The sequence below is a fragment of the Maniola jurtina genome, chromosome 6 (genome assembly GCF_905333055.1).
Source record: "Maniola jurtina chromosome 6, ilManJurt1.1, whole genome shotgun sequence".
NCBI lineage: Eukaryota > Metazoa > Arthropoda > Insecta > Lepidoptera > Nymphalidae > Maniola > Maniola jurtina.
The window spans coordinates 8434549-8462222 of NC_060034.1; the positions used below are offsets into that span (position 1 = coordinate 8434549).

The 27674-nt window shown below is 39.3% G+C and overlaps 1 protein-coding gene across 14 annotated transcripts in view; it reads left to right on the forward strand.

The window, feature by feature from the left end:
- The window catches only part of LOC123866157 (MAP kinase-activating death domain protein), a 40213-nt gene extending 13274 nt beyond the window's left edge, over positions 1–26939 (forward strand). For 3 of the 14 annotated variants that reach the window (XM_045907524.1, XM_045907530.1, XM_045907527.1), the window contains 32 exons: positions 671–762; positions 2066–2267; positions 3016–3174; positions 3279–3489; positions 4096–4197; positions 4279–4373; positions 5249–5434; positions 5977–6105; positions 6869–7003; positions 7378–7431; positions 8246–8446; positions 8739–8913; positions 9295–9482; positions 9655–9813; positions 10713–10980; positions 11335–11462; positions 11958–11960; positions 12996–13115; positions 13852–13999; positions 15996–16333; positions 16950–17091; positions 17763–17890; positions 18300–18425; positions 19030–19071; positions 20021–20029; positions 21846–21918; positions 22043–22089; positions 22919–23034; positions 23071–23116; positions 23498–23818; positions 24296–24393; positions 25061–26939. In XM_045907524.1, coding sequence (XP_045763480.1) covers positions 671–762; positions 2066–2267; positions 3016–3174; positions 3279–3489; positions 4096–4197; positions 4279–4373; positions 5249–5434; positions 5977–6105; positions 6869–7003; positions 7378–7431; positions 8246–8446; positions 8739–8913; positions 9295–9482; positions 9655–9813; positions 10713–10980; positions 11335–11462; positions 11958–11960; positions 12996–13115; positions 13852–13999; positions 15996–16333; positions 16950–17091; positions 17763–17890; positions 18300–18425; positions 19030–19071; positions 20021–20029; positions 21846–21918; positions 22043–22089; positions 22919–23034; positions 23071–23116; positions 23498–23818; positions 24296–24393; positions 25061–25226 — 4407 coding nt within the window. In that variant the 3' untranslated portion in view covers positions 25227–26939. Of the gene's footprint in view, positions 1–670; positions 763–2065; positions 2268–3015; positions 3175–3278; positions 3490–4095; positions 4198–4278; positions 4374–5248; positions 5435–5976; positions 6106–6868; positions 7004–7377; positions 7432–8245; positions 8447–8738; positions 8914–9294; positions 9483–9654; positions 9814–10712; positions 10981–11334; positions 11463–11957; positions 11961–12995; positions 13116–13851; positions 14000–15995; positions 16334–16949; positions 17092–17762; positions 17891–18299; positions 18426–19029; positions 19072–20020; positions 20030–21845; positions 21919–22042; positions 22090–22184; positions 22310–22918; positions 23040–23070; positions 23117–23497; positions 23819–24295; positions 24394–25060 lie in introns of those variants that run through there. The other 11 variants (XM_045907528.1, XM_045907532.1, XM_045907526.1 and 8 more) reach the window with 10 other exon arrangements.
- Positions 26940–27674: the final 735 nt, after the last annotated feature.

The following is a 27674-nucleotide window of genomic DNA, read 5'->3' on the forward strand; positions in this document are numbered from 1 at the left end:
TAAGAAATAACGCCCAAGTGCAAGCTAGTCTCGTACACCGAGGGTTCTTTGGAAACAAACGTACCTATACGTAATTATTTAGCAAAATTATTCCACCACCCAAATCCCTTGATTTGGTTACCCCACTATAAAATTTCGAACCCCCATCTAGACATTTTTTGAAATCTTAAGTTAATAATTGAAATAATGAATTGAAAAATTAAGTTATGTTATTTGCTTTTAGGTTGGACAAGCATTATCATATCGATAGCATTAGTAATTACGGAATTAAGTGTGACAAACAGAGGGGGGACTTCGTCTGTGTTGGTGTTAGCTGGCGGGCGTGTTCTGCCTTTTTGGAGTGTTTTTTTTTTGTTAAAACTGACTGGAAAGCGCTCTAAGGGAGTGCCGTGCGTATGTCGGCGAGCGCCGGCACAGACGGGCTCCATACTTGTATAGTTTTACTAACTTGTTACAAATAACTACAAACTTGACATTGGCTAATCTTCGTAAAGCCAGACGAGAGAGAAAAAAAAACAGAGGGGTAGATAGACAAAGTCGCACTATTTCTTTTTTACCACTTCAGTACGGAACCTTAAAAAGTACCTTACTGAGTAATTTCAAATGTACAATGTAAAATAGGTAGTGAAGAAAACAGAGTTGGTTTAATATTTATGTACTTTTTAACCAGGCCCTAAACAGCCTAACAACCAACTCAGCTGAGCAGGCGAAGGCGCCTCTAATGCCCTCAAGAAGAGATAGCGTTGGAGGAGCGACTCTTAAGTAAGATATGTCAAATATTAAGTCGGTTAACCCTAGGGGAATTCCTTGTTTTCCGTGTTAAATAGTGTTGCATGTTCTTCTTCAGACAGCATTTCGTTAAAATCGGTTGAGGAGTGATGCGTGAAGAAGCATCAAATATACATTTTTATAAAATAATATTGGTATGGATGGAAATATGAATACTACTACCGACTCAAATATTACAGGAAAGTTACCAAATATGAAATAATGCATACATATTTTTAAATTAACAAAACTAAAACGTTTTCATCCAAAGTCTGTTTGGCCATGCACCGTCGAAATGGCTCCGTATCATATTTTGTTACTTTCCTCAGTCTACATCAGTTGCTTCTTGTTGCAAATATTTTATGGTTATCACTGACTCATGCCGCGCAGCTTGCACCGCTATTTCAAGTACTTAGTCATAAAATATATCGAAAAACATTAGATATACCAATTTATCTGTGAACTAAAGGATGTCATTAGCAACGTTCTAGTGTTGCCATACAATCGGCAATACATAAAACGAAACGCTCTAATGTACAACAATATAATATCATAATTATTTTGAAATGAACAAAAAAAATATATTTTGAACTTTTCAAATAAAAGTGCTTTTATTTAATAACAACAAGGTAACAACAATAAGCTGTAAATTAAATTTAAAATCTACATAGCAGAGATTTTAATATACAACTAATTAATTTTATAATTATTTTATTTAGTAATTAATTCTTGATGATAAATAATAAATATTTTATGTACAAGGCTTCTTAAAAATTTGCAAGTTTCGACTTTCAATACGACAACCCAGTCAAGAACAATATAGTGCGTACACTTTGAGACTTCACTCGCCATTTGAATTAACTAGTGCCAACTGCTTCTGACATGGACATGTTCAAAGTGAGATTTCAAAATGTACGCATTATACTGCAGTTTTAAATGGCTGTCGTAGTTACTGTTTTCGTTACTTCACAGATAATTTGGTGGCAACTGCTGTACAATGTTTGTTTAGAGACGATATCTGTGCAGTGCAGAGGTCCTTTAAGCCCTTAATTCTTGATAATGCCTCTAAGGTCCACTTGCACAAGAACTATTAATGAATTTTTCAGTAAAGAGTTTAATGTGGATGCCAAAAAATTACATCATGAAGAAAAAGACTAAATCAGTGTCATCAGTACGTTTACACAATACGACTGGCCGAAAAGCTTTTAAAGTATAGTTGGAATCGGTCTTGATGTATCGTGATATCTCATAATACTCGTAATATCGAGCAACTGATTTGGCATTGTAATCGATATAGAGTGCAACCGGCAACATTCAGGGAGGGCTCACATAGCACGCCGGAGAGTCGCCGCGTGTCCGTGGGCAGTGCGCACACGCAGCGGCTGTCGCTGGCGTCGCCGCAGCCGCCGCACTCGCCGCACTCCCCGCCGCAGCCCTTCAACCCGCTCATATACGGCAACGACGTCGATTCCGTGGACGTCGCCACAAGAGTCGCTATGGTGAGCATAACCCCGCATTTTCACGGGTTGACCTCGGTAGTACGACTTTACAAAACTTGTTTCCACGTTTTAGACAGAAATATGGCGTCGAATAAAAGTGTGTCAGACGGGATTCAAAATTATTTGTGAGGTTGAGGTGATGATGATGAAGATCAACCAATATTGATATTGCATTTCGTATTGACTCAAATCAAATCGTAGTATTTTCTATATCATATAGAAACTCAAAACAAATAACTCCCTGAAGTAACTAGGTAGTGTTGGTTTTAGCAGAGAGTTTTTTGAATTCAAGTCTAGTCAGAAGTATACCTAAGCTTTCCTGGAAATGTTTATTAAAGGATTGAAATCGACTGGGACGCGGATTAATAATAGCCGCCCGTGTTGTTGATGTTTCGACCCTACTTGATATATATTTATAATGGCATTCTGTATCCATATAATATATTTAGAAAAAGTACAATATGATAATATGTATTGAATTTATAAATTCTGAATTTTATTAGTGTTAAATATGCATGTCGATGGAAAAAAGAGAAGAGGACGACCAAAGAAATGGTGGATGGATTGCGTGAAAGAGGATATGCGTATAAAAGGGGTAGATGATAAGTTGATGGATGACAGAAGAGAGTGGAAGAGGAAGACATGTTGTGCCGACCCCACGTAGCATGGGATAAGGGCTGGAAGAAGAAGACCTACTTGTACTTTATTAAAATATATGCCATTATAATAATGCTCTTTTTCATTTTAGGTGCGATTTTTCAACTCGCAGAACATTTTGGCCAATTTCATGGAACACACTCGAACATTACGTCTGTATCCACGGCCCGTAGTGGCGTTTCAGATCAATAGTTTTTTGAGATCGAGGCCGAGAAATAGCTCCTTTTTGTACAAATTTGCCCGAACGCAAGTGAGTTTTCTCTAAAAGTAATCTTTACTTAAGTTTTTTAAGTTATGTTTGATTTTCAAAGAAAAAAAACCTTTTGTTTCAAACTTTTACTTTTGTTTTCGAAGGCGGTCGAGTTCTTAGCGGAGTGGTCGCTAACACCAAGTAATGTGGCTTTCCTACGCGTACAGACGGGTGTGTTTGACCCGCGGCAAATAGGAGATAAGCCGAAGTGGTTCGCAGACCAGTTGCAACCAATTCGATTCGCTGTTTGGGACGACGGCAGCTCGTTGAATGGTGCGTTGCGACAACTTCAGAGACACGAAAATCAGCCTACAGGTGAAATTAATTTTATAAAAAATCTCAGTAAGTAGTAACAACAGTATTATTTAGTAAGAAAGTTTTTGCTATTTTGTTTTCGATGTTTCGGGTAATAATTATTATTGCAAGTAGTTCGAGGTAGTTGGAGGTTTCAAGAGATTTCAGTAGATCCGAGTTTTGTCTGGTGGTATTTATTTAATACAAGCTGAGGCCTGCGCTTCGTCCGCATAGATTTAGGTTCTCAAAATCTCGTGGGACCTCTTTGATTAGATTTGATAAATTAAAAGTAGCCTATGCTATTCTCCAGGTCTTTAATTATATTTATGCAAAAATATGCCGATCCATTGCTCCCTCGCTGTTGTTCCCTTGTTGGTTGATAACGTTGCAACGTGATTGAGGGACATACCAATCAACCAACAAAAAAAAAACAAAAACTTTCGGATTGATAATAATAATGAGTAGTGAATGGAGTAGCGTTATTAAAATTCTCACCTAAGAGTCTACCTTAAAAGGTTTGTTTCGACTAAGCAATTTACCACATTAGTGCCATATAGCACATTATAGTGCCATATAGAACATTAGTGCCATAGAGCATATTAGTGCTATAAAAAATTCCGTTTGCAGATGAAAGCGGCTCAGACTCAGAAGCGGCAGAGAGTACTAGCTCATCGTATTCGTCTTTAAGTGATTTCGTTTCCGAGATGGCTTCATCCGATTTATCACCAGGTATTGTAATATTCAATTCAGCTACTTATCAACCTTTTCTGTTAAAATAACATGTTTTAATTCATTTTTATTAATCTACAGGAGGCAATCCTCATCAACAACACGTGGTTGGGGAGACGTACAACGCAGTAGTGCAAGTTCCAATGACGCTATCGTCTTCATTAGATCCGAAAACGGTATGTCAATGATATAAGTTCCTAAAAAGCTGCTTTGTAGTTTTACTTTTCTGCTACATTTTAATGCGGATATTTAACATAATTCAATTAAAATGCTGATTTTGGACCTTGCACAAATAAAGTGATAGGTGACAAGTCTAAATGCTATCTCTATCATAATGATCCCTGTGGAAAAGGATAATAGCCCTAGATTTAGGCCTGTCAATTTGGTTTAGTTTAGAGATTGTATACAACAGGTGTTTAAAATTTCATGTCGCTGATGAGCTATCAGGAAGTCAGTTTAAAATCGATTGCAAAGTTTGTACCAATCAGACCAACAAACAAACAAAGTGAAAACAAAGCTCTAGTTCCATTTTTAAACTGACTTAAAGAAAGTCAGTTTGAAATCGATCGCATGTATTAAACAGATTGACAAGAACGCGAATTAATAAAAACGTGTTAAAATCCCAAAAGTGAGTTGGATTCGCACACGAAGTACCTAAGTAACTATGATACAAGAGTTTTGATTTTCATGGCGGCCATTGAATTTTTTATTCTCAATTGTTTTTATAGTGATAAAGGCACATTTTGTGAAAATTTCAACTCTCCTATCGATTACGGGTCATGCGATGAAGTCTGCTGATAGACAGATAGACGGACGAACAGTGGAGGCTTAGTGATAAGATCTCGTTGGCACCCTTAAGGTACAGAGCTCTAAAATGAACTGATTTTGTGCGCACGGCTGGTCTTTTCCATTCCATTAAATCAGCCTGTGCGCGTCTACTGCTAAACATAATATCCCTTTCTAAGAGCGCGCCACCAAACACGGTCCTCCGCCTTCCTCATCCACCCGCTCCCCGCAACCGACTGGTCTAAACAAGTTTAATTGAATACAGGTATACACTCCTCCGTCGTTTCTCATGTTTGGAGAAGAAGAAGAGCCTCGTCGAGAGGGGCGCGTGTCCACGTCGCCGTCGCCGTCCGCGTCCAGCTCCGAGCACAGTGAGCTGTCCGACGACGACGTGCCCGGCGCCATGGACCGGCCGGACGCCGACTGCCAACCGGCACCTGTGAAGAAGAGTGTAATTAAACCATATGCGTAAAAATCCTTACAGAGTGGAAGCTTCCGAACGTCCAATACCTATTCTGATAGGGGTGACGGGGTAATGAAGCGACCCCTTGCGGTATATTATAGCTATCTTGTATATGTAAAAATAATAATGGTGATTAGTCTAATTCGACACAGACTAAAGGAATTATAATACTTATTAATTACTATCTCAAAAAAAAATCTGTTGTTGTTTTTCATTTTAATTTTTTTATTTCATTCAAGTGTTAGGCATGTTTGACTGTTAAACACTTAATTGACTAATTTTATCCACACTATGTACTTAAGCTGTAGCTTCCACTCTGTAGGAATTTTTACTCATGTTCGGTAGTTTACTTTGATTATAAAGCTACGAGTAGAAACTAGAAACACCCGAAGCTATTTTATAATTTGCTCCTGTTCAATGCTTACTAAATAAAAGTTCTACTGTAGTTAATACGTAATTATAACAAATCATTTAGCAGTTTTAGTTTAGCTAAGCACTCGGTCATGGTAGTGGGGTTGTGGGTTGTCCAGGACACGGACAGCGGTAGCCTCGGGCGCGAGTCAGACTCCAACTCGACCACGACGCCGGCCACCGTGGTGTCGCGGCGCCCGCGCTCGCCGCATCCGCCGCAGCCGTCGCCGCACAGCCCGCGACCCAAGGTAGCTCATTATTTAGCTGCAGCTCATCTAAGCACTCGGAGACAGTAGTGGGGTTGTGGGTTGTCCAGGACACGGATAGCGGCAGGCTCGAGCGCGGGTTAGGACTCCGCGCCCGCCGCAGCGGCACGCAGTACCGCAAAGCTCATGACCCTTGCATTAGGTGGTATTCAAACTTTTATTATATTATAGCCCATGTAACCTTTGTTCTGCTCCAAGTAGGCATAGCGAGCTAGCTATTAAAATTTAGCGCATTTATTTAATAAGATACGATTCGTATAGTCACATGACAATATATCTCACTAGTAACTAGTACTCTCAATAGTCACATGATAATATATATGACATGGTCCAGTTGCTCTGGTTAATTTTTAAGACATATGGCCATTTTACGACAGAGCAATGCAACAATGCGGCATGCTACAAAGGGAAACATCAGCACACGGTAGTCGAGTGTAGCATGTAGAGGCAACATTTTTGTAGACTGTAAGGTGCGAATAGTGTAATTCGGCTTTTTAATTTTTTTGCGAGAGCAGAATGACCCGAAAATTAGCAGGCGTGTCGTGTCCACAAACCTACGCGACATATTTTAAAATAATAAATTGTTGAAGTACTTAACAAAGTTTTGTGTGAACCCAAAGAAAAATTAAGAGAAAATAACCCCGTATTGGGATTTTGTACCTCTCTGAGGTGCCCTAGGGACCTACAATTAGCTCATCTCCGTGCTGTCTAAACTTAACGTTTTGCTTTCCGTCTTTACTTTTAGGGTTCAAATACCGGTGTATCGAGACAGGCGTCACAGACGTCTCTTTTGGAGCAATTTGCTGCTCAAGCAAAAGAACTGGTACGGGAGACCACACGGCAGAGCAGTCAGGAAGGATTACTGGCTCATATGGACAAGGTGAGTTTTCCGCTCTTAGTTTATTTTGTACCCATTATAAGTTATATCTAAACTATTATTTAAATTTCTAAAACTCCAATGAACTTTTAAACGTATTTTAAACATTAAATGAAACATTTTAAGGTTTACTTTATTTTACTAATTAATTACAATTGTAGTTGAAATTAAATCGCAAATCGCAATGTGCAGTTCAATGTTTTGTGGTATACCTAGATACTTAACAAACAGTAATATAGATTTACTTATTCAAGATTACGTAGACCAACGATTGACATGTTTTAACATGACAAGTCTATTTAAAAGGTTAATTCGCTATCAATATGTTTATGTTAACATTATTATGCTGTAATTTATTTTATTCCAAAACCTTGAAGAAAGGAAAAGTTGCCCAAGCGGAGGAAAAGAATATTTTTGCGCCTTTCGACAAGGTATCCGCTATTATTTGGTGCAAAGATGACAGTTTTGAGTAGAAAATCACACATTTAACACCTAGCTAGAATAATAATACATAATATCCACATGACGATCGATAGTATAGATTTTATCACATGCTGCTAAGTTGTACAATAATCCATGTTCGTTTTAAAAATATAATTAACACACTTGCAAAAGCGGTTTTAAAAATAAGTATCATTAGTTGCAGTACACGTTGCAAAAACACCCAGTATCATTATCTAATCAGTTACGTGCCTAGTTGTAATGTATTTGCATTTTAAAACCTAGCTTTAATCCACTCATAGAGTAAAATGCATTAAATTGCTATCATTAAACCATTGTAGTGCTCTATTTTGAAAAAAAAAAAACCATTGAAGTTAGGTTCAATTAAAGCTAGAGGAAGCAGAATCTAGTAAGTAAAAATTAATTTAGTTTATTTTTCAAACGTCTATAAAATGGTATGACATGAATAATAATAAAAAAAGAGACAAATTGTCCCACCACGAAAACTTGAAAGTGCTTTAAAATAATTTTAAACACGTGCATTTAAACGGCGTCTTAAGTCTAAAGTTTTTGTAGATAGGCCAGTTAGTGTTAAATCTAAGGTCTATGATAAAAATCCTTATAGAAAAAATCCAATAACGTTTTTATTTTAAATTCATTAATTCCACTGTAGACTGCATTGTCAATCAGGTAAGATCGCAGTTAATGGCTAAATGTAATCAGAATCGCATTAAAAAATTCAAGAGTCTCAAAATTATAACTTTAGTCATCCATCTTATAAATATAAACATCTATCCTTCTCAGCTTACGCTTCATGCTAAGAAAGCTGCAGAGGAAGCATCAAAGAGTGTGCAAGAAGCATCTAAATCGGCACTTGAGGCGAGCAAAACAGCTACAGCTGTGAGCAAAAACACCTTCGAAGACCTCTCGTATGTTAGTAAATCTACTTTCGGAGATCTTACGAAGAGTGCCAAAGAAGCTGCCGCAAAAAAAGGACTGTTAAAGGTATTGCACTTTTAAATTTGTATTGCCAGGTACTCCATTTAACAAAACCCATTTTCATTTACTAACCAATAATAAAAATTATTATTAGTTGGTAATTGAAAATGATTTTCTGGCGATTCTGTACATTTTGTTGATTATTCAATAATGTTGTACTATTGTAATTATATAGATACTCCGCTTAAACGCTAAAATGTTATACATATGTTTTGGATCCTGAAAAAGGTTCTTTTAAGGAAAACAAAATTATCTAGTAAGTCGATAATTTTGAAATAGATTTTTCCAATGTGTAAAGGGCGAGAGCCAAGACGGAGCTGCGGGTCAAAACGCAAGGAGGGACTCAACTGCGTTACAGACGACCAACTTATTGGCTACTACTCATCGAGACTTTTTCTCTAACATCAGTTCTGACCTGAATGGTCTCGCGGCGTCCACGTCGAGTATGTTCAGTGACTTCTTTGGATCAAAAGGTATCTGTTAAACGCTTAACATTCTAAAATTTTGCTATCACTCTCGCCGAGTTTGACTAATGCACACACGTAGAAAACAATTTCGATCTTCCGAGTAGGTACTATTTGTGTACGCAGAGTGGGTGCGAGTAAGGCGTAGGTACTTACACAATCATTTTTACAGCTAAAACTACCCTATACATGTGTAGCCTACTTAACAAGTGTTAAACTTAGTCAAATTGAATCGTAGGTTTATTCATGAGACAGTGGCGAATACACACAAATTACACCATAAATTGTAATTGTAAATTGTACCGTATCTAATAATTGAAAATACGATGAATTTATTTGACTCAAAAAGCATAAATGTCTTAATTATATTTCTTCTTCTATCGCGGTTAGGAAAGCAAGGGAAGCCCGCAGAAGCGCCCGCGGCGGCTCCGCTGGCGGCCACGTTCGGGCCGTTCTCGCAGGGCGCGCGCGGCCTAGTGCAGCGCTCGCCGCTCATCCGCCACGCCTCGCCCACGCCGCCCACGCCGCCGCCCACCACGCGCTCCGCCAACAGCGAGAACCAGGCCTTCCTCAATGACGTGAGTATATACTAACTGTGCCGTTAGCGACTACTTCGTCCTCTTGGCCTTAAGTGAAAAAAAATCCGTCAAAACTTTGTTTTTCATCGACAAAAATTATTGTGCCAAAATTCGTCAAGATTAGAGCGAAACATTTGTCGCTTTCGATCATCAAATCTATTGATTTTTACAGTTGATACAACATGTTCTCGAAGGCGAAGGCGTTGGATGGCTAAAATTGAACCGCTTAAAGAAACTTATGGAAGATGAATCGTACAGGAACATGGTGCTCAGCAAATTGAATAGGAATTTCAACAGAAGGACATCGCCTAACGACAAAGTAGATGATGCTGTAAGTTTTTCATTTTCAATTCAATCATTTTCAACACCTTCTGTATACGCATTGAACACGCGTTAAACATGTGTTGAATATATTAAGTTGAATAGGCATTGAATAAACACGCCAGATATTCCCTTAAAAAATTTAATTTCAACTCCTCAATCCTGATGCTGTAGGTGTGAGGAGTGTCAATCAAACTGCGCTCTAAGCCGTGCGCATGTAGGAACTATTTATTCATTGTGAATTCATATGGCATTATGATTAATAGACCATCATTGAACTCCAGATTCCCACTCCTCAATCCTGATGCTACAGGATACTGCACACGTAAGCCATGGGGATTCAGGGATTATGATGTGATAGTATACAAGTGTAAATTAAAAATTTTCAACACCCCCGACCAGTGAAGGTTACAGTAACTAGAAAAGAGCTGATAACTTTCAAAAACTTGGAGTTTTCCAAACATTTTCCGAAACATCATTTTCAAATAAATAATAATGTATATCTAGGCAACGTCCATCTTGACAGCTTGACATATTTTGTCAATTGACTTAATATTAAGAACCTAACGGTTATCTAACCTTCTTTTCTACAAGAAAACTAGAAAAGAGCTGATAACTCTTAAACGGCTGAACCAATTTTTTTGGATTATAGCTAAGAACACTCTCGATCAAGCCACCTTTCAAACAAAAAAAAGTAAATTAAAATCGGTTCATTCGTTTAGGCGCTACGATGCCACAGACAGATACACAGATACACAGATACACAGATACACAGATACACAGATACACAGACACACAGATACACAGATACACACGTCAAACTTATAACACCCCTCTTTTTTGGTCGGGGGTTAAAAATACAAAAGACTTGAAACAAAAATCTATACTTTTTGATTTCTTTTTATACAGTTTATCAGCAAACCAGTATGGAAAGGAATGCTAAAAGTCCTCCAATCCGTTGTCCACGGCTTGGAACACACGTATTCCAACTTTGGTCTCGGGGGAATGGCTTCTGTATTCCAACTAGCTGAGATGGCACACACACACTATTGGAGTAAAGAGGTCGCAGGGCTAGAACATGGTGGGATGGCGGGCTCTGCGCTATCGGAACATTATGGACGGCAAGATTTAGAAACTCCATCGTCATCACCTTCTTCTAGAAAAAGCTCCCAGTCAGGTACGTTTAAACACTCGTACAACTCCTTTACCGCATAGGTAGTAGATTAATTTTAAATTATTAAGTAATTAAATTTTTTGGGATACATTTTGATTAACTCTATATTCCCGTCAAACAAAGTTGGAAAATTGAACTTTCTAAGTTTGTGTAAAGAAACAAATTTTAAAAGTTAATATTAACTTGAGACTGCATAACTTGTATTGTTGTTCCCGGTCATATAGACACTTCCATCAATTTGGGTGGAGAATTAGGAAAAACTTCTCAACAGGCTTAAAATTTGTTTAAAGCCTTTATTAATATTATTTACGTTTGCTAATGTGGAATAGATAAGTTAAATTCTTCATTTTTGTTTAGATGTGCCAGTTGTAAATTACCCAGAAATGGATCCAACGGAATCTCAAAGTACGACAGAGATATTCAAAGACATGTTGAATCAGAAAAGGAATCTTCTATTTAGTAAATTAACTTCCTTTGATTCCGATGTAAGTATAAAAATTTAATCTATCAAATGCAAGTCAATGTTAATACTGCATGGTAAAGACTAATAAGTGTGCAAGAAAACTTATAAAGGCAAAATATTTGTGGTTGTTAAATTCCCAATGCGGAAAATTCTTTCTACCATTTTCTAACGCATGGCTACCTACTTAAACTTGGAACTATTGGTGTGTTAACAGTTAATGGTGTTGAATAAATATTTATTACCTACTCCATATTGGTAGCTCTTTGTAAACTGTATACTTAATGGAAAACTTGTGTGCTTCAGCTGATAACATTGCAAATCTCATAAACTCTTATTTATATGTTCGTTATGAATTATTGATTGACTTGAGTCCGTCAAAACGTTATTAATTCATCCAATTCATAAAACTATCTCATAATAAGACATGTACCTATGTATATTCTTTATTGCACCATGATTGCACCACAAAACACAAATGATAGGTTACAAAAAAGAACTTAAAATGTAGGTTAAAAAGGCGGTCTTATCGCTAAATAGCGATCTCTTCCACACGACCTTAATGCTAGGAAGAAAACGAACAAATGCACATAATGCGATAATTATTTATTTCAGTATTTCAGGTTGAAACTTGTGATAAAATAAATAAATATTAATATCAAAATCTTTTTGATCCTATTGGTTTTATTCCAATATTTACTGTTCACTCATACTTAAAATTGCAACTTTCTAAAATAAAATTATGGCACAATCTGATGTACCTACTGTTTAATTTTAAAAATGATTCTTTCTTCTCGCCAAACTTCTTCCAACTTGACCTCATTTTTGCTTTGCACCATGCACATTTGTCGGAAGCGCAAGCCTGTTGCAAAAAAACTGGAGTTAAACAGGATATGGGAAAGTTTTGTTGTAACATGTAATTCCTGTCAATATTTCATGGAACTGCAGCAGTAGTCTTCCATGCTCTACTGGCTTTAACTTCTGCCTTGACATGATTTTATAAAAGATCCACTCTTCATATTAGCTTCGATAGATCTGTTTAAGGTCTTGGTCGACCTGATCGCCTTCTTATGGCAGATTGTCATTGAATCTTCTCTAAGTAGAACATGCTGGGCCATTTATTGTCTGTATATCGTCTCAGATCTAATTTCCTTATAAGCTGCAAGTTTTCGTTAAGTACTACTAAACGTGTTAGATCAGATGGAGGTTTTAAGCTCGCGACACTTCTTAAGGAAGATTTAGATTATACTAATAAGCGATATAGTTGCCTTCCTTGTAGTTAGTTCTTGAGCGGAGACTGTATAAGCAAGCGTAGTGTGGGATGCCCATCAGCACGATGGACTGACGATGTAAAGCGGCTGGTGGGAAGTGGCTGAATGAGGAAGGCTGAGGACCGGGTGTGGTGGCGCTCTTTAGGGAAGGCCTATGTCCAATTGTAGACGTCTACAGGCTAATGATAATGACGATGATAGTTGACTTTCAAGTATCGCATCCATTTGGCATGTGATTGTTGATGTGATGAGCATACGTCCATGGTAAGGTTGGTTTTGTGGCGCAGGCGGCGACGTCGGACTCACCGGATGACAGCGGCTCCATCACCACTAACCGCGCCACACTTATCGATCACCGCGCCTCTTTTAAGTCTAATCTCTCTGATACTGACGTCATGTTCCTCAATGTAAGTCGTAGTGCCGTGTGGCTTCGTGTGCGCTACAGCATTGTCGCATAAAAGCTGAACGCACCAATCAGCATTTGTCACGAAATGACGTAATTTGAAGTTAAATTTTTGACCAGTAACTTCGTTACTAAGCTAATTTTTATCGACTGATTACAGATAGATTAATTTATTAATTTGAGCAGTATTAATATACAAGTAGAAATCATAAAGACGTGATTATTATTATTGTTTGTTTATAAAATCAAAGGAGTTTTATAGAAACAACGTGTCGAGAATTGCTACATATTATGTAAAACACAATTCGAATAACCCTTACACCCAAAATTGAAAGATATGAATCCCGAAAAACTTTTAATGGATGCTGGTTGGTGTGTGGTCAGCCGTAGTCGGCATTATTTCGTTATTAGTATTTGAACATCAATGAGACATGATACTTGAAATGAAATTATCGAAATACGCACATATTTTTTGAAAAGTAAATTGATGTTACAGTAACGCTTACTAATAATTTATATGTATATTAATTGCATGCACATTGCACATACTCCATGTTATTTATATTGGTGTAGATTTATTTCACTAAATTCACTGTATACTTTCATACTACATATTTGCTGATATTGGGTAAGGTTGATTGAAACATTTTTTATAACAATTTACTATATTTATCGGAAGTTTGTAGCGTAAAATAAATAGCCGAGACATGTTAAATCATAAGATAATATTATATTGGCAGGTGGGTCGAGCAGGCGGCAAAGGTCGTACGGGCAGTGTGTTCTCGTCCAAGTCGTCGCTGAGCGGGCGGCCCATGGCAGGCGTGCCCACCACCTCGCCCCTCACCTCGCCTGAAACAGCACGCACTTACCTATTTCAGGGGCTTATAGGTAATTTCGATGTTTCTTTTAGTAATTCACTTTAGTTCTTCACAAAAAGAATTGTACTTTGAACAATTAACGTTAGGCTTATGGGTTGACAACATATATAAAACAACATACTACTCAACCAACTGCTCTTGCACTTTAACTTGAATAAATTACTTCACTCGGAGCAGTATGGTTTTACTAAAGGACGATCAACAATCGATGCGGGCGCAATGCTTTTAAAGCATATATTCGATGCGTGGGAGAACTCACAGAATGCCGTTGGAATTTTCTGTGATTTGTCTAAAGCATTCGACTGCGTTGAGCACGAGACTCTCTTAGCTAAATTGAGCTATTATGGAGTCAAAGACACTGCGCTTAGTCTTATTGCGTCTTATCTCAGTGATCGTATACAAACAGTATGTGTAAATGATGTGAAGTCATCCGGATCAGCCTCATTAATGGGTGTTCCTCAAGGCTCTATCCTAGGTCCCTTCATGTTCTTGGTATATATAAACGATCTACCATATTTTGTCCAAAATACTTGCGATATTGTACTATTTGCTGATGATACGTCTTTGATTTTTAAATTAGATAGAAATGAGAATAATTATGACGATGTAAATAGAGCCATATCGCAGGTCACTCACTGGTTTACTGTTAACAATTTGCTTTTAAATGCAAAGAAAACCAAGTGTGTCGAATTCGCACTGCCCAATACCAAGACGACAAATAACATAAAATTAATGATAAATAATGATATGTTGAAAGTAGAGGAGACCACCGTGTTCCTGGGGATAACTTTAGATGCAAAGCTTCAATGGAACGCCCATATATCAACACTTGCTGGCAAACTCAGCTCTGCTGCTTACGCTGTTAGAAAGATTCGACAGATAACTGACGTGGAAACTGCAAAAATTGTATATTTTGCCTATTTTCACAGTATTATGTCTTACGGAATCTTGCTATGGGGTAAAGCGGCAGATATTGGAAAAATTTTCGTTTTACAAAAAAGGGCAATACGCGCAATTTATAATTTAAAACCGCGCGATTCCCTACGAGAGAAATTTAAGGAAATAGGTATTCTTACAGTAGCTTCTCAATACATTTACAATAATATAATTTTTGTACGACAAAACATCCTCAGCTACAAAAAAATCGGTGATTTCCATGACAGGCCAACTAGAAATCGTAATAAGCTCGCAACTCCTACGCTCCGCCTCAGAAAAGTGGGAAAGTCATTTGTGGGAATGAGTGTAATATTTTATAATAAAATTCCACAGTCAATATTAGACTTGCCTTTACCAAAGTTTAAAAAATCCATTAAAAGTATGCTCCTGGCAAAAGCATATTACACAATCGAAGATTATGTAAATGATAAAAAAGCATGGATTTGACTCGCTCCAGCAATGCGCGGGTCTGCAATTGCTTGTATAGTATAGAATATTATTGTAAATTGCACAATTAAAAAGAGCAACCGCCGAGTTTCTTGCTGGTTCTTCTCGGTAGGAACGGCATTCCGAACCAGTGGTAAATTATTTGACGATTCAAAAGCACTTGTAAAAGTTTATTTGAATAAAAATCTATTCTATTCTATTCTATTCTATAAAACTCTCGTCTCAGCTAGGATGCCAAGGTGCCAAGCGAATACTTCATTATTAAACTCCTCAACCCCGATGAGGCAGGATACATCACTCTTAAACTACAGGGGTTCAGGATCTGTTTATAGGGATATAATATTGTAGATACCAGTACAGACTGCATTATTGAACTACAAGTCCCAAATCTTCAATCCTGACTGACTTCTAAGCCGTGGGGATTTAGGTACTGTTGATGGTGAATTGATATTGTACGTACAGAGTATTGACTTCATCATTGAACGTCGGGCCCTAACTCCTCACATTCTTCACACACAGTCGCTGCACATTACTGCTCTAAGATGAATGAAATAAGATGAGAGAAAATGCTGATTGTTAAATTTATTTATTGTATACTTTAAAAACCTGAATAAATTTTCTAGGAAAAGAAAGATCAAACCTATGGGATCAAATGCAGTTTTGGGAAGATGCATTCCTAGACGCAGTGAGCCAAGAGCGGGATATGATTGGAATGGATCAAGGTCCGAACGAAATGATGGAACGTTATAAATGTTTGAGCGAAACAGAGAGGAAACGCCTCGAGCACGAAGAAGATAGACTGTTATCGACAGCTTTGTATAATTTGACCGCGGCGATGGTTCTATTCGGCGTAGAAGCAGATATAGTTCGGAATAAAGTGCGGCGATTACTGGCTAAAAGCCACATCGGCCTAGTGTACAGCCAGGAAGTTAATCATTTGCTTGATGTCGTTCACAATTTGGTGAGTTTTGACAATTCTTTAATTAACAGTATCCTAATTTAAGTAGATCTACTTATGTATTAAGAAAATGGCAACACGTTTAGTTTAACTATCAAACTGGAATTCAATTAGTCATAGACTGAAGGTTCAAGAAATCCTGCACCTCGGATCATCAGTATATCTGACATTGTTACGATAACAATTATAGAGCGAAATGATGCAAACCGATACGGCATATGGCGTGCCATGCCGCGATGTAGCTATATGTTTAAATGATAATAATCACCGTGTAAAATTACGAAATGAGTCTCAATATTTTGTTAAACTTACAGCAAACATTTATTTATCCGTGACAATTAAAATGTGCTTTGACAACCGCGAATAACAATATCGAAACCGCACATTTTATGATGCTGTTTACTTATGACCAAAGATTCAGCAAATACAATTAACAAAGATTCACAAGATTTTACCGTAATAGGTCGGGTAACAACTATTAAACTTAATCTCCTCATGTCCCGCAAACATTGCTGGAACCTCATTTCATAAAATTCCTAGGCCAAACTTGCCCATTGAATAATTCGTTAGGTTGTTAGCTCATAAGCTTGTAGCTCATTAAAATGGTGTCAATCCCCAGCACGGGAACGACATAAGTCTGAAGGCGCTGGGATCGCGCGCGGTGCGGCGCGCCACGTTCACGGTGCACGAGGGCGACGCAGCGGGCGCGCTGCGCTTCATGGAGGTGCGCCACGACGGCCTCGTGCTACGTTCCACGCAGGGTAAACACGCACACACAAACTTGCGGCGACACACGGTGCGTTGCAGCGACGGTGCGGTGCCTAAGTGTTGCTGCTGCGTCATCCTACACGCATAGCATGCCACACGATGCATATGACGTCGTGCGGCACCGCACCGCATCCGCAGCGGACATGGGACCAGAGAGACGAGGCGGGGAGGGGTGACGCGGTACGACGCTATACTCTGTCGGAGCGGCAATGCAATGCTCATGTAGCACCCATTACTCGAATTCATTGCGGCGCCACAACGCACCAGAAACGCATCGTGTGTCCTTAGTCTTACGTTGAGATACCAATAGTCAACGGGTGACTGAGCAGCAGGGTATGAGGGTTGAGACCGAAAGGGAACGCTCCAACTGCATACATCCTATACGTCGTTGGCACTACTCTCTGACAGCTCATGTGAAAGTAAGAGTTTTGTGTAAGAGTTCAATGATGCTTGCTCTTCGCAAATAGCAAATCCGTTGATCATGTATGGTTTCTCTTTCATTGTGCTTTTTACCAAGGCTCTCTTATCTTAGGAGCTGGTAGCATTTAATTTATTATTAGCTCGCGGAGCAAATGAAAGCAATGAAGCTTGGATTAAAGAGTCAAATCGTTAGCTGTTTCAAATGTTCGATACAGAAGTTGACTGTTCTTAATTTTTTTTATAGGGACGATAGTGGAGAGGTGGTGGTATGAACGCCTAGTGAATATGACGTATAGTCCCAAAATAAGAGTTTTGTGCCTTTGGAGGAAGAACGGGGGTCAGACGCAACTACATAAATATTACACTAAGAAGGTAGGTTAAACGATTAATTTTTATCTTTTAAGATAAGATCTTTTAAGAGCCACTTTAATAAAACTACTTAATGTTTGTGAAAACTTTGTTTTTCCGGGATAAAAAGTTGCAAACAACTTCATCTATTTTCTTGCTGCAAGATTTTCATAAACTACATGTATAGATAATTTAATAAGTAGTAAGTAATCGCCATTGAAATTACAAAAATTTTGTGTGAAGATGACAAGGTCACGATGACGGACGGACGGACATTCGTAAAATTAAAATCAGGAGGCTTGCATGCGCGAGTTTCCTGATGCATATTGATTATTATTGTTTTATGATCCAATTAAGTAGATAGAGTAATAGAATACATATTAAGTATATAATATGGATAAGTTAGTAATATTTGACCGACGAACTGATGCAGTGCAAAGCGCTATATTACTGCATCAAAGAGGCGATGGAGAAGAGCGGGCGCCGGCAGGACGCGGCCGAGCTGGGCGGCGAGTTCCCCGTGCAGGACTGCGCCACGGGCGAGGGCGGCCTCATACAGGTACAGTCTCGTTCAGCGACCATTCTGTTACTTGAAACCGTCCTAAGGTTTCCTTACATGGAGCCGGAGTTGCACCAAGTTTGACTAACGAATTTTTGGACAAAACTAAGTTCCACCGGGTTCCCTTGGTCACGTGACATGAGAAATCATCTACAGTGGCGCCCCCCCTTGGACGGCTCTCGCGTCTCTTCTCCTAAGAAAGCGAGAGAAAGAGAGTTAGATTACGCGATAGAAAGAGGCGTTTCTTACATTTTACTCCGCAGCGCCCTGTGCGAACTGAATTGCATTTAATTGCATAGTAACAAGTGTATCTATTTTTAAACGTTTTCGCGGAGTAAACCTTTTGTACCTGAAAGGTACTACTTAGTACTTAGTATTCTGTGGTTCCACTTACAGGGACCTATTGAATGTGTTTACTTTCTGTATCTGCCCTTTTCTCGGCAACCTTGGAATAAACTTGTCAAACAGTGCTACCATTACAATAAGTTAATTAAGTGCACCTAATTCCTAAGTATGTAATATATCGTAATATTAGTAATCTGATAACAATTTAATATATTTATTTACTCACTGGTTTATATCCTAATCTGAACATCTCTTTAAGGTGTGCATGGAAGGTGTCGGTCTCCTGTTCCACCATAGCAAGGTAGGTTTTCAATTTCGTAGATTGAGTTTACCTAAATATTTTTCATCAGCTTCTATTTATATATATAAGGATGATAAACCAAAATCTGAATAATCTAATTTTGTCAACTTTGCTTCAGTTTTGGTATTGTCATAAAAATATTTTGCCAGGTAAGGTATCTTTTTCAGTGTTCATGCTTTATTTTTGGGAATTGTCTCAGAACAACAAAGTTTAAATAGAATGCCGTGCATGGAAATTGCTCGGCAGTCTATGGCAACCGACGACGTCCCTCGCTGGCCAAAGCTTTATTGTCTGAATACTGTGCAGATGACTTAGCGCATTGCATTGTGTTTCATTCCGTACATTGTCAAGCTTCGGCATTACTGTCGACGTGAGGATCTCAATATTTTATCTTATCAGCTATTTCGCAAACATACCATCATACGATTCGCTTGAAAGATGCTCCCGAACAAATTGAACTTTGTAAATTATCTTTAAAATATTGATTGATTAAAAAACCTAGCAAGGACCACTCAAACTTTCCTATTTCGATTATTTTTTATTGTTTTATGTGTACTTTCAATATTATATATTTAATATCACTGTGCTAATTATGTTCTCCTACTTTTCTATTTTTAACTACGGATATTTTTCGTTCGAAATTGAATACAGCTTAATATGTTGGACGGATATCGTGTTTTTCCTCCTTTTTATCAATTACTAATTTGATGTAATAGTTAGTTATTTTATTACGTTTAAGGTTGACCGTTGTCCATCCGATCGACGTATACCTACTCGATATGATTTGTGCATGCGCTATTGTCTATGCCGGCCGGCCCCGCGCCCTTCCGCCACGCTAGGAACTTTTGAGATGGTCCTTGACACGCGCTCGGCCGCCCTCAACTAATATCTTGTTTTTGTCTGTTTCTACCCTTCCCGGACCCGCCGAACCCGCGCCGCTGCGCTGAAGGATTTCGAGGTACTCAGTGGTTCATAACCTAGTAATGGCTGGCTCCTACGACGATCCACGCGACCAGCGACTCGCGGTCCGTCGCGTGCACGGTAGCGATGATCGTCCGAGGTCGTAGGGCTTTACTTGTAGTTTGAGGCTTTCCGATTGTTTTAGCCGTTGTTAGCGTTGTTTAGTTGTCCCGAGTGCGGCGAGCGCCCCGCGCGCGTTCGTGCATGCACATAGAAGCCCTTTGTTTATTTGTTCATTATCGCACCCGATAGCTTGCATTCGTATCACGGATCGTCCGGCGAGCGGTTTCGATCTTTCATTCGCACCACGTGCTGAGATAAGTCGGTCCTCCACCATAGCCCGAGCGAGCGTCGCTCAGCCTGGCTGAGCCACGCGTCATGAGGTCAGTCGTAGAGCACTTGCCATCTCACAAGTTCTGGCGCGCCCTCCGGCCCGCCCTGCGCCTCGCCTCGTCCTCCCGCACTCCCTCACGCATCACCCCCGAGGCCGAGGCACTCGCCCTTGCAAGCCTCGTCACTATACGATTCCTGGTCGCCAATTGGCGAATGCCGCAATTTATGGCTCACAAACTTTTATATCATTGACGAGGATTTTGCAGCGCGTGTTAAATGTTCCGTCCCTTTAATTTTTAAATTCCTGCATGTTTGGTTATAATATTCTTGTGACGCAAATGGTAATGTAACTCAATAATTTGGCACACTAAATGCTGATAAGTGCTGGTATTTTTTGTGTGTATAATGCTTATACATCTACGTAGTTTTAACATATACCTACCGTCTACATTATATATTTTAAAAAAAGGTGGCTAAATGTTCTGAGTATATTATCTACCTATTACCACCGTTTTACGTTACTATGGAACGCGCGCTAGTTTGTTTTTACGCTTTTACGTTTTGCTTACAGCATCAATATTTTGCATATGCTAAAGTATTATTTCTTCATTTACCCCCAGCTTGTGAATGTAAAACTTTGTTTTTACTTATAACATCATTCTTAAGTGTAGGGTATTAAATATACCTATTCAGCTAATTTATTTCTGTATTTCCCCTAGTTTCATTGCATTACTATCGTAGCAAGCATTATTATTATACTCTTGTAAATACCATAGAACGACTGGTAATAAAATATTGCAACACACATTTTACTTACCTGGGCTCTCGTAATTGATCAGAAATACATTTTTATTCAAACAATCAGTACACGTATAGTTCTTGCAATTCACGCGCGCGCGTGATCTATACTTATGGTTACTTGTTTACATGAACATTACGTAAGTGTGCGTGCCTGTTGGACCAATCAATCGCAAGTTAGCACTTGCAAACGCACACATTTGGTTTACCTATATTGCACCGATACTCGAGCATGAGCCACGCGCACGCGTGAAATGCAAGAGCCATAAATATATTTATTAAAACTTTGTAACGATGAATATGTAAAGTTTTACAAGTGCCTATCTTATGAACAAATCGATAGGTATCGAAAGGACTATTGAGATTAAGTATAAAATTATAAATTAAGTATTACAAAACGCACCTACAAAATAAATAGTGCTCTAAGTTCACTAATTTAGAATAGGCTTGGAGCACGCTTTTGTTGGCACCAAACGGTTATATAAGTATTCTAGATTCCGTTAAGAACTCATTGGAAAACAAGCAAGTTTTAGTTCGTATTTTTGTTAATTTAATCTACACATAGGTATTATTTGCAATCTCTCAAAGAAATTATATACCTCACCAAGCTTTAGACATCACAGTAATTAAAGTTCTATCTTTTGTATATGAACTGGGCATTCAATGAATTCTCTGTCTTTCAGTTCTTCGTGCGGCTTGACCACATACGAAAATGCTTCACTCAGAATGGCGGTATCTTCGTTTTAGAAGAATTTAGTAAGTTCTTCAATATTTTTCATTTTATTTATTTATGTAACAATACGTGACAAAGAGCAACTTATCTTCATTTACTTTATGTAATAAAGAACATTTTATCATCTTTGTCTATTTGTGCTTGCAGATCCCAAAACGAGACAGATAATACAGAGAAAATATAAGTCAATAATGGTAAGTATTTCACGTTCAGTGTTCGTTCTATCATCACCTCATCTCCTTTTAATTTTATTTTGATTTAGTTCATGGATCCTTGTTTTATGTTGTAGGCAGAGAAAGTAGTGCTTGATCTCCATCGTTTCTTCTCAATATGGCTTACTCGGTACTATCTAGTTGTCGAGGTCAATGGAAATCAACCGAATTATGCACCTTACGTTTCATAACTCACTCTGATGTATGTACACGTGTTGTTTTTATTTTATATCTCTATTTATTTAACTCTTTCTCGCTTTGGTATCCTTTTCTCGCAATGTTCGATTTACAGCATAATAAAGCTTTAATTACAACTACTTATACTATATATTTATTTGCCTATTTTTATTAAAACGTTCCTGATAATTTAGCATATTAACTTAGTAAGTACAATGATAATAATAATTTACTGATATGATATGTTCTAGTTCTTGCATTACGCGAGCGCGCGCAGCTTATATTATGCTTGTGTTTAAGTCGTATCGGTATGAGTAAAGCAAGCGTGTGCGTTTGCGCGCGAACGATTGGTCTGACAGGCAGCACACTTACATAATGTGGTTGTACACGACGTAACCACAAGTGTACAGTTCACGCGCCCTCGTGAATTGCAGAATTATATCAATAGAATAGAGTATTTAGTTGATTGTCCGCATATGTACTAATTGTATTTATCATTTATTACAAGATATTTTAGTAATAGATATGTACTTACTATTATTTTATTCTTATATCAACACAGCTATTAGTAATAAGGTAATATGCATATTTTAATATCTATTAGGTATCTATATTATCTTATTTTCAATGTCAGGCGGATCAAATATGTTACGCGGTGCTATGCGTGTTCTCGTATTTCGCGGCGGGCCACGAGCAGAAAAAAGTGATCCTGGAGCAGGCGGCGCGCATTCAGCCCGCGCCCGCGCCGCCCGCCGCGTCCGCTGCGCCCGCCGCTCCCGCGCCGCGCGCCGAACCGGACGCGGCTCACGCGCCGAACAAGCCTGTCTTGCAGGTACAAACGTATTCTTCACGTGCTGATCCGCCTATATATTACCTATATAATATTTATATACCTAGCTTATATTTATTACTTCTGGATAGAGTAGCTTTCTAATGGTGATGTAACTATTAAAATCGGTTCAGTAGTTTCAGATTTCATCGATTACAAACAAAATATATTATTTTATACACAGTACTTAAAATGTTAGATAACATTACCTAACATTTTTAACACGCTTTTTTTAACATTATGCTACTGACATGTTTGACACATTTTTTAACTGCTGTGTGAAAGCACCTTTACGTATGGGATCTGCAGAACGCCTAGGCCCTAGACAATGTAGAATGTTTAAAAGTTATAAAATGTCATGAATTATGTTAGACCCTTTCACAGATGGACAGGAGGCCATCAGATACAAGAACCGGCGAAATTATGGAAAGGCAAAGATTGCCACCGGACAGGCAGCCGCGCGTTTTGCCGGAGAGGCCGCGGTTGTTGCCGGAACAAGCCGCACGGGTGGACGTGCGGGAGAGTGTGGAGAGCGAGGAATGCGGGAGCGGGGAGAGTGCGGAGCGGGTGGCTGGCGCGCACGCGGCGGCGCAGCGTGCTGAGAGCTTACCGCCGCGCCGCCCGCCGCCGCCCGCGCCGCCGCAGCCGCGGCTGGCGCGTGCGCACTCGCAGGCCTGCCCGCCGCGCCCGCACGAACCTCCCACGGTACATACTTACTTCCTATTGCCACGGTTGATACTATTGCAACAATTATTTATCGTTGAAATTGTTATGACCTTAAAATAATGTTTAAACGAGACTGTCGAAAATCTGACAAATCGGACAACTGAAGCAACGTCATTGGAACGTAATAATAGGCGCATGTCGATTGAATATCTCTAAAGTTTTGTATGGGAGCTATATATAGAATTTAGTCAACCAAATCATGATGAATAAACCTAATACAAGTAACTTATTACTAGGAGCACACAACATAATGCGTAAATTTTCTGTGTCAATCGTCATGTCAAAAGTATGAATGTAGACCATATCTATGATGTAGACCCATCTTAAGTGGATGAGTTTACTAATCGACATCACACAAGAAAAAGGCATGTAGCTGTCAAATTCAGTCAATCTGTCGGACTGACAATAAAATAGTCCAAGTTGAGTGGTATCCTGTAAGTTACTGTTCATTGTTAGATTCCACCGCGCGTGGGCGCGACCCCGCGCGCCGGCCCGCCGCCCGCGCTGCCGCCGCGCCAGATGTCGGCCGCCGCGGACATCAGCACCAGCCCAAGGTCAGTACAAGACTGGAAACTTCTATAGGCTGGTAATGGACCGCCGTGTTTTGAAGCATGCTCGTAGGTGTCGTTTTACTCCGAGCTGTGTGAATACCGCGCTAGTATCTATGTAGCCCGTGCCGCACGCGCGTGCGTGTCACGCACAAACGGTAAGATTTTGTCTTCACTTTTGAAAATAAGTATATACAGTTTACGCAGTCCCCAAACCCCAAGCTGTGACGTCAGAAATTGTTCTCTACTTATCATTCAATTCATCATCATCCTTATCAAACGATAGACAGCCACTGCTGGACATAAGTAGGTCTGTTGTATAGGGACTAGCACACGCTACGGTCTTGCGCATTGAACACATCGACTCTCTGCGACTCGTTTATGACGTCTATCCACTTAGTGGGGAGTTTTCCAAAGCTATGTCAGCGGTGCGAGATCGCCATGCTAGCATCGGTTTTCGAACAGTGTGCCTTGACTACTGCCACTTCATGCTTCGCGAACCGCTGAGCTATGTCGGTTACTCTGATTCTCCTACGGATCTCCTAATTTCTGATTAGATCGCGTAGAGAAACTCCAAGCATAGGTCTCTTATCGTACACGAATAATTTATTTCAATTCTACAATGAATGAAGTAAATCGATATTTTTGGTATTTATTGTTGTTTGTATTTCAGAGGCTCCTCAACGCCCAGCCCGGTGCGGCGCGGCGGGCTGGCACGCCAGGGCTCGGCGCCGCTCGCGCCCTTCGCTCCCGCCAACCCCTTCACCGCCGCGCGCCACGCCGAGTTCGTCATCCCGCAGCGCGGCACCGCGCGCCGCCCCTCCGCCGACCGCAGCTAATAAATTAATATAAGGAAGGCCGCCAACCTATTTATTACCTAAACCACATGCAGAGCCAAACCCAGACAGCTCCAGCTAACTTCACTGATGATTAACATAATGTTGGTAACATTGTATAACCCTTGCGATTCACGAGCGCGCGTGAACTTTACTCGTGGTTCCGTCGTGTACAAGCACATGGCGTAAGTGTGCGTGCCTGTCGGACCAATCATTCGCGAGCAAACGCACACAATATTACTTTACTTATACCGATACGACTAAACACAAGCATGAGTCACGCCCACTCGTGAATTGCAAAAACTAGGTATACCATTTCTTAACCGCACTTTGGATGAGAATTCGTATCGTACGTGCTACGAATACTGATCGCACGAAAAGAGCGCGCAAACTGAATACGTTTTTAGGGTTCTGTGCCCGAGGAGTGCCAATGGGTCCCTATTGCTATGCCATCGCTGTTCATCCGTCTATCCGTCGTGTCTGTCAGCGAGCTTATATCTCATGAACCTTAACAGGGAAAGCGTTGATTTTTATTGCCGCTATAACAACAAATAATAAAAATTTCAAATAATATGCCATGCAAATAAAAAAAAACTGTTTTTTTATACGATGGTACGAAACCCTTCATGTGCGAGTCCGACTCGCACTTGACCGGTTTAATAGGCAGTGTCCCGGTGATAGATTTTGTATATTCAATACACGAAAATGTATTTAAAAATCCCAACAAGCTCGGATTGTTTTCGGTCGTCGGAACTACGTACGGGTACGTACGTATAAGTAGGTACGACTAATTCGTACCCAGCCCGCGAGCTCCCATAGTGCTTGCAAGGTCGGGATCGTTCGTGCGTACAAGTCAAATTCTTACTAAAACGCATCCAAAGTGCGGTCGGCTTTAGCCCTAAGTATTCCTCCGATGCAATAGGACGGATTAAAAAAAGTAATATTTTACTTTTTTTTAATGCAACTCTCGCGCAGTAGTTGCAACATGTCGCGTCCTATAAATAAATCGAGATTTGACAACCGAAAATAGCAGATGTCCTTCATGAGTTTTGGTTGAGTAGCAAACGATAAACGATCGAAAGTAAATGTACAGAATCAGATACTGGTCTTGGAACCAATAAAGACTGCACGTCTCAAAAGGTGTTTTAATGTAGCTAAGTACTACAATAGTTATTGTGTCGGCTAATTTCATATCAGTGTGAAAAGTATTTTTTGTAGGTAAATTAATAATTTATAGTGGCATCCAGGACCATTTGTCTGGTCCTCTTTTCTAGACTTATTGTACAGTAAAATCATGTTAGAGCACGATCTCATCAGCAGTCCAAACGCATGAGTGCGACAGATTTCTCTCACGACTTTTGAAAGTATTCTCGACTGATTGCTGGCAGCAGGCGAACAATTGGCGGCTAACTGGCTGATTTAACGCGCTATACTATTTTCTTTAGAGCGATCTCACGTAGGAGCTGCGATACCTACGCCTTTTGCGCCAACTTGCTCGCAAACTAACGTTATTCAGTCAGCGGCATATTTGTTCAACGCCCTCAAAGTAACAGCTGATAATATAGTTCTAAGTCATGCAGACATACGGCTAATGAGATTGCGTTCATATTCTTACCCTGACAATAATATTATGTATGCAATCAGTAATTAGACACCTTATCCGACCGCACCTCAAACTAAATAAATAAATATATTTCTGAAACAAATGTACAGTGATATCCCGTTTTTCATTTATCCTCAGAAGATTATTGCATGATCTGGATTGAGAAGGATGAAGTCGTTCCTGAATATCCATAACTTAGGCGGCAGTAACCCTATAGCATCAGGAGTCAGGACTAAGGAATTGGATCCAAAAAATGAACAAAAACCGTCTCAATAACCACAAACACTAAAAAGTAAAAAATAATTTTTGTTTCTACACGTGTATCTATGTAGGTTAGGTATGTACGAAGTCAGGCGAGTATAATTAAAGAAATTAGAAATAAAAGCGCTCGGCAGATTTCATACATAGGTACCTACATACATGTGTAGAAACAAAAAATATTTTTTACTTTTTAGTGTTTGTGGTTATTGAAGGCGTTTTTTTGTTTTTTTTTTATTTCACAACTTTTAGTAGCCCTACTCTACTAAAATATGCTAAAAAACCTATAAGCCATTACACCGATCGCGAGTAATTTACTCTTATCCGTTGAGTTACCTATCTTCTGTATCTCCGAAGATAGTCATCAGATCTTCATCAAACTAAAATTTTTGTCCGTTTGAACGGACTAATCTTCGGAACAGCTGAACATATTTTGACGAGACTAGGTTTTCTTGACAGACACGACAGACAACAAAGTGATCCTATAAGGGATCCGTTTTGCCTTTTGATGCACGGAACCCTAAAAACTGTCGGTTGTAAATTGATATTGGAGGTAAGTACCAAATAAAGATTTTGTCGTTAAACTCGAG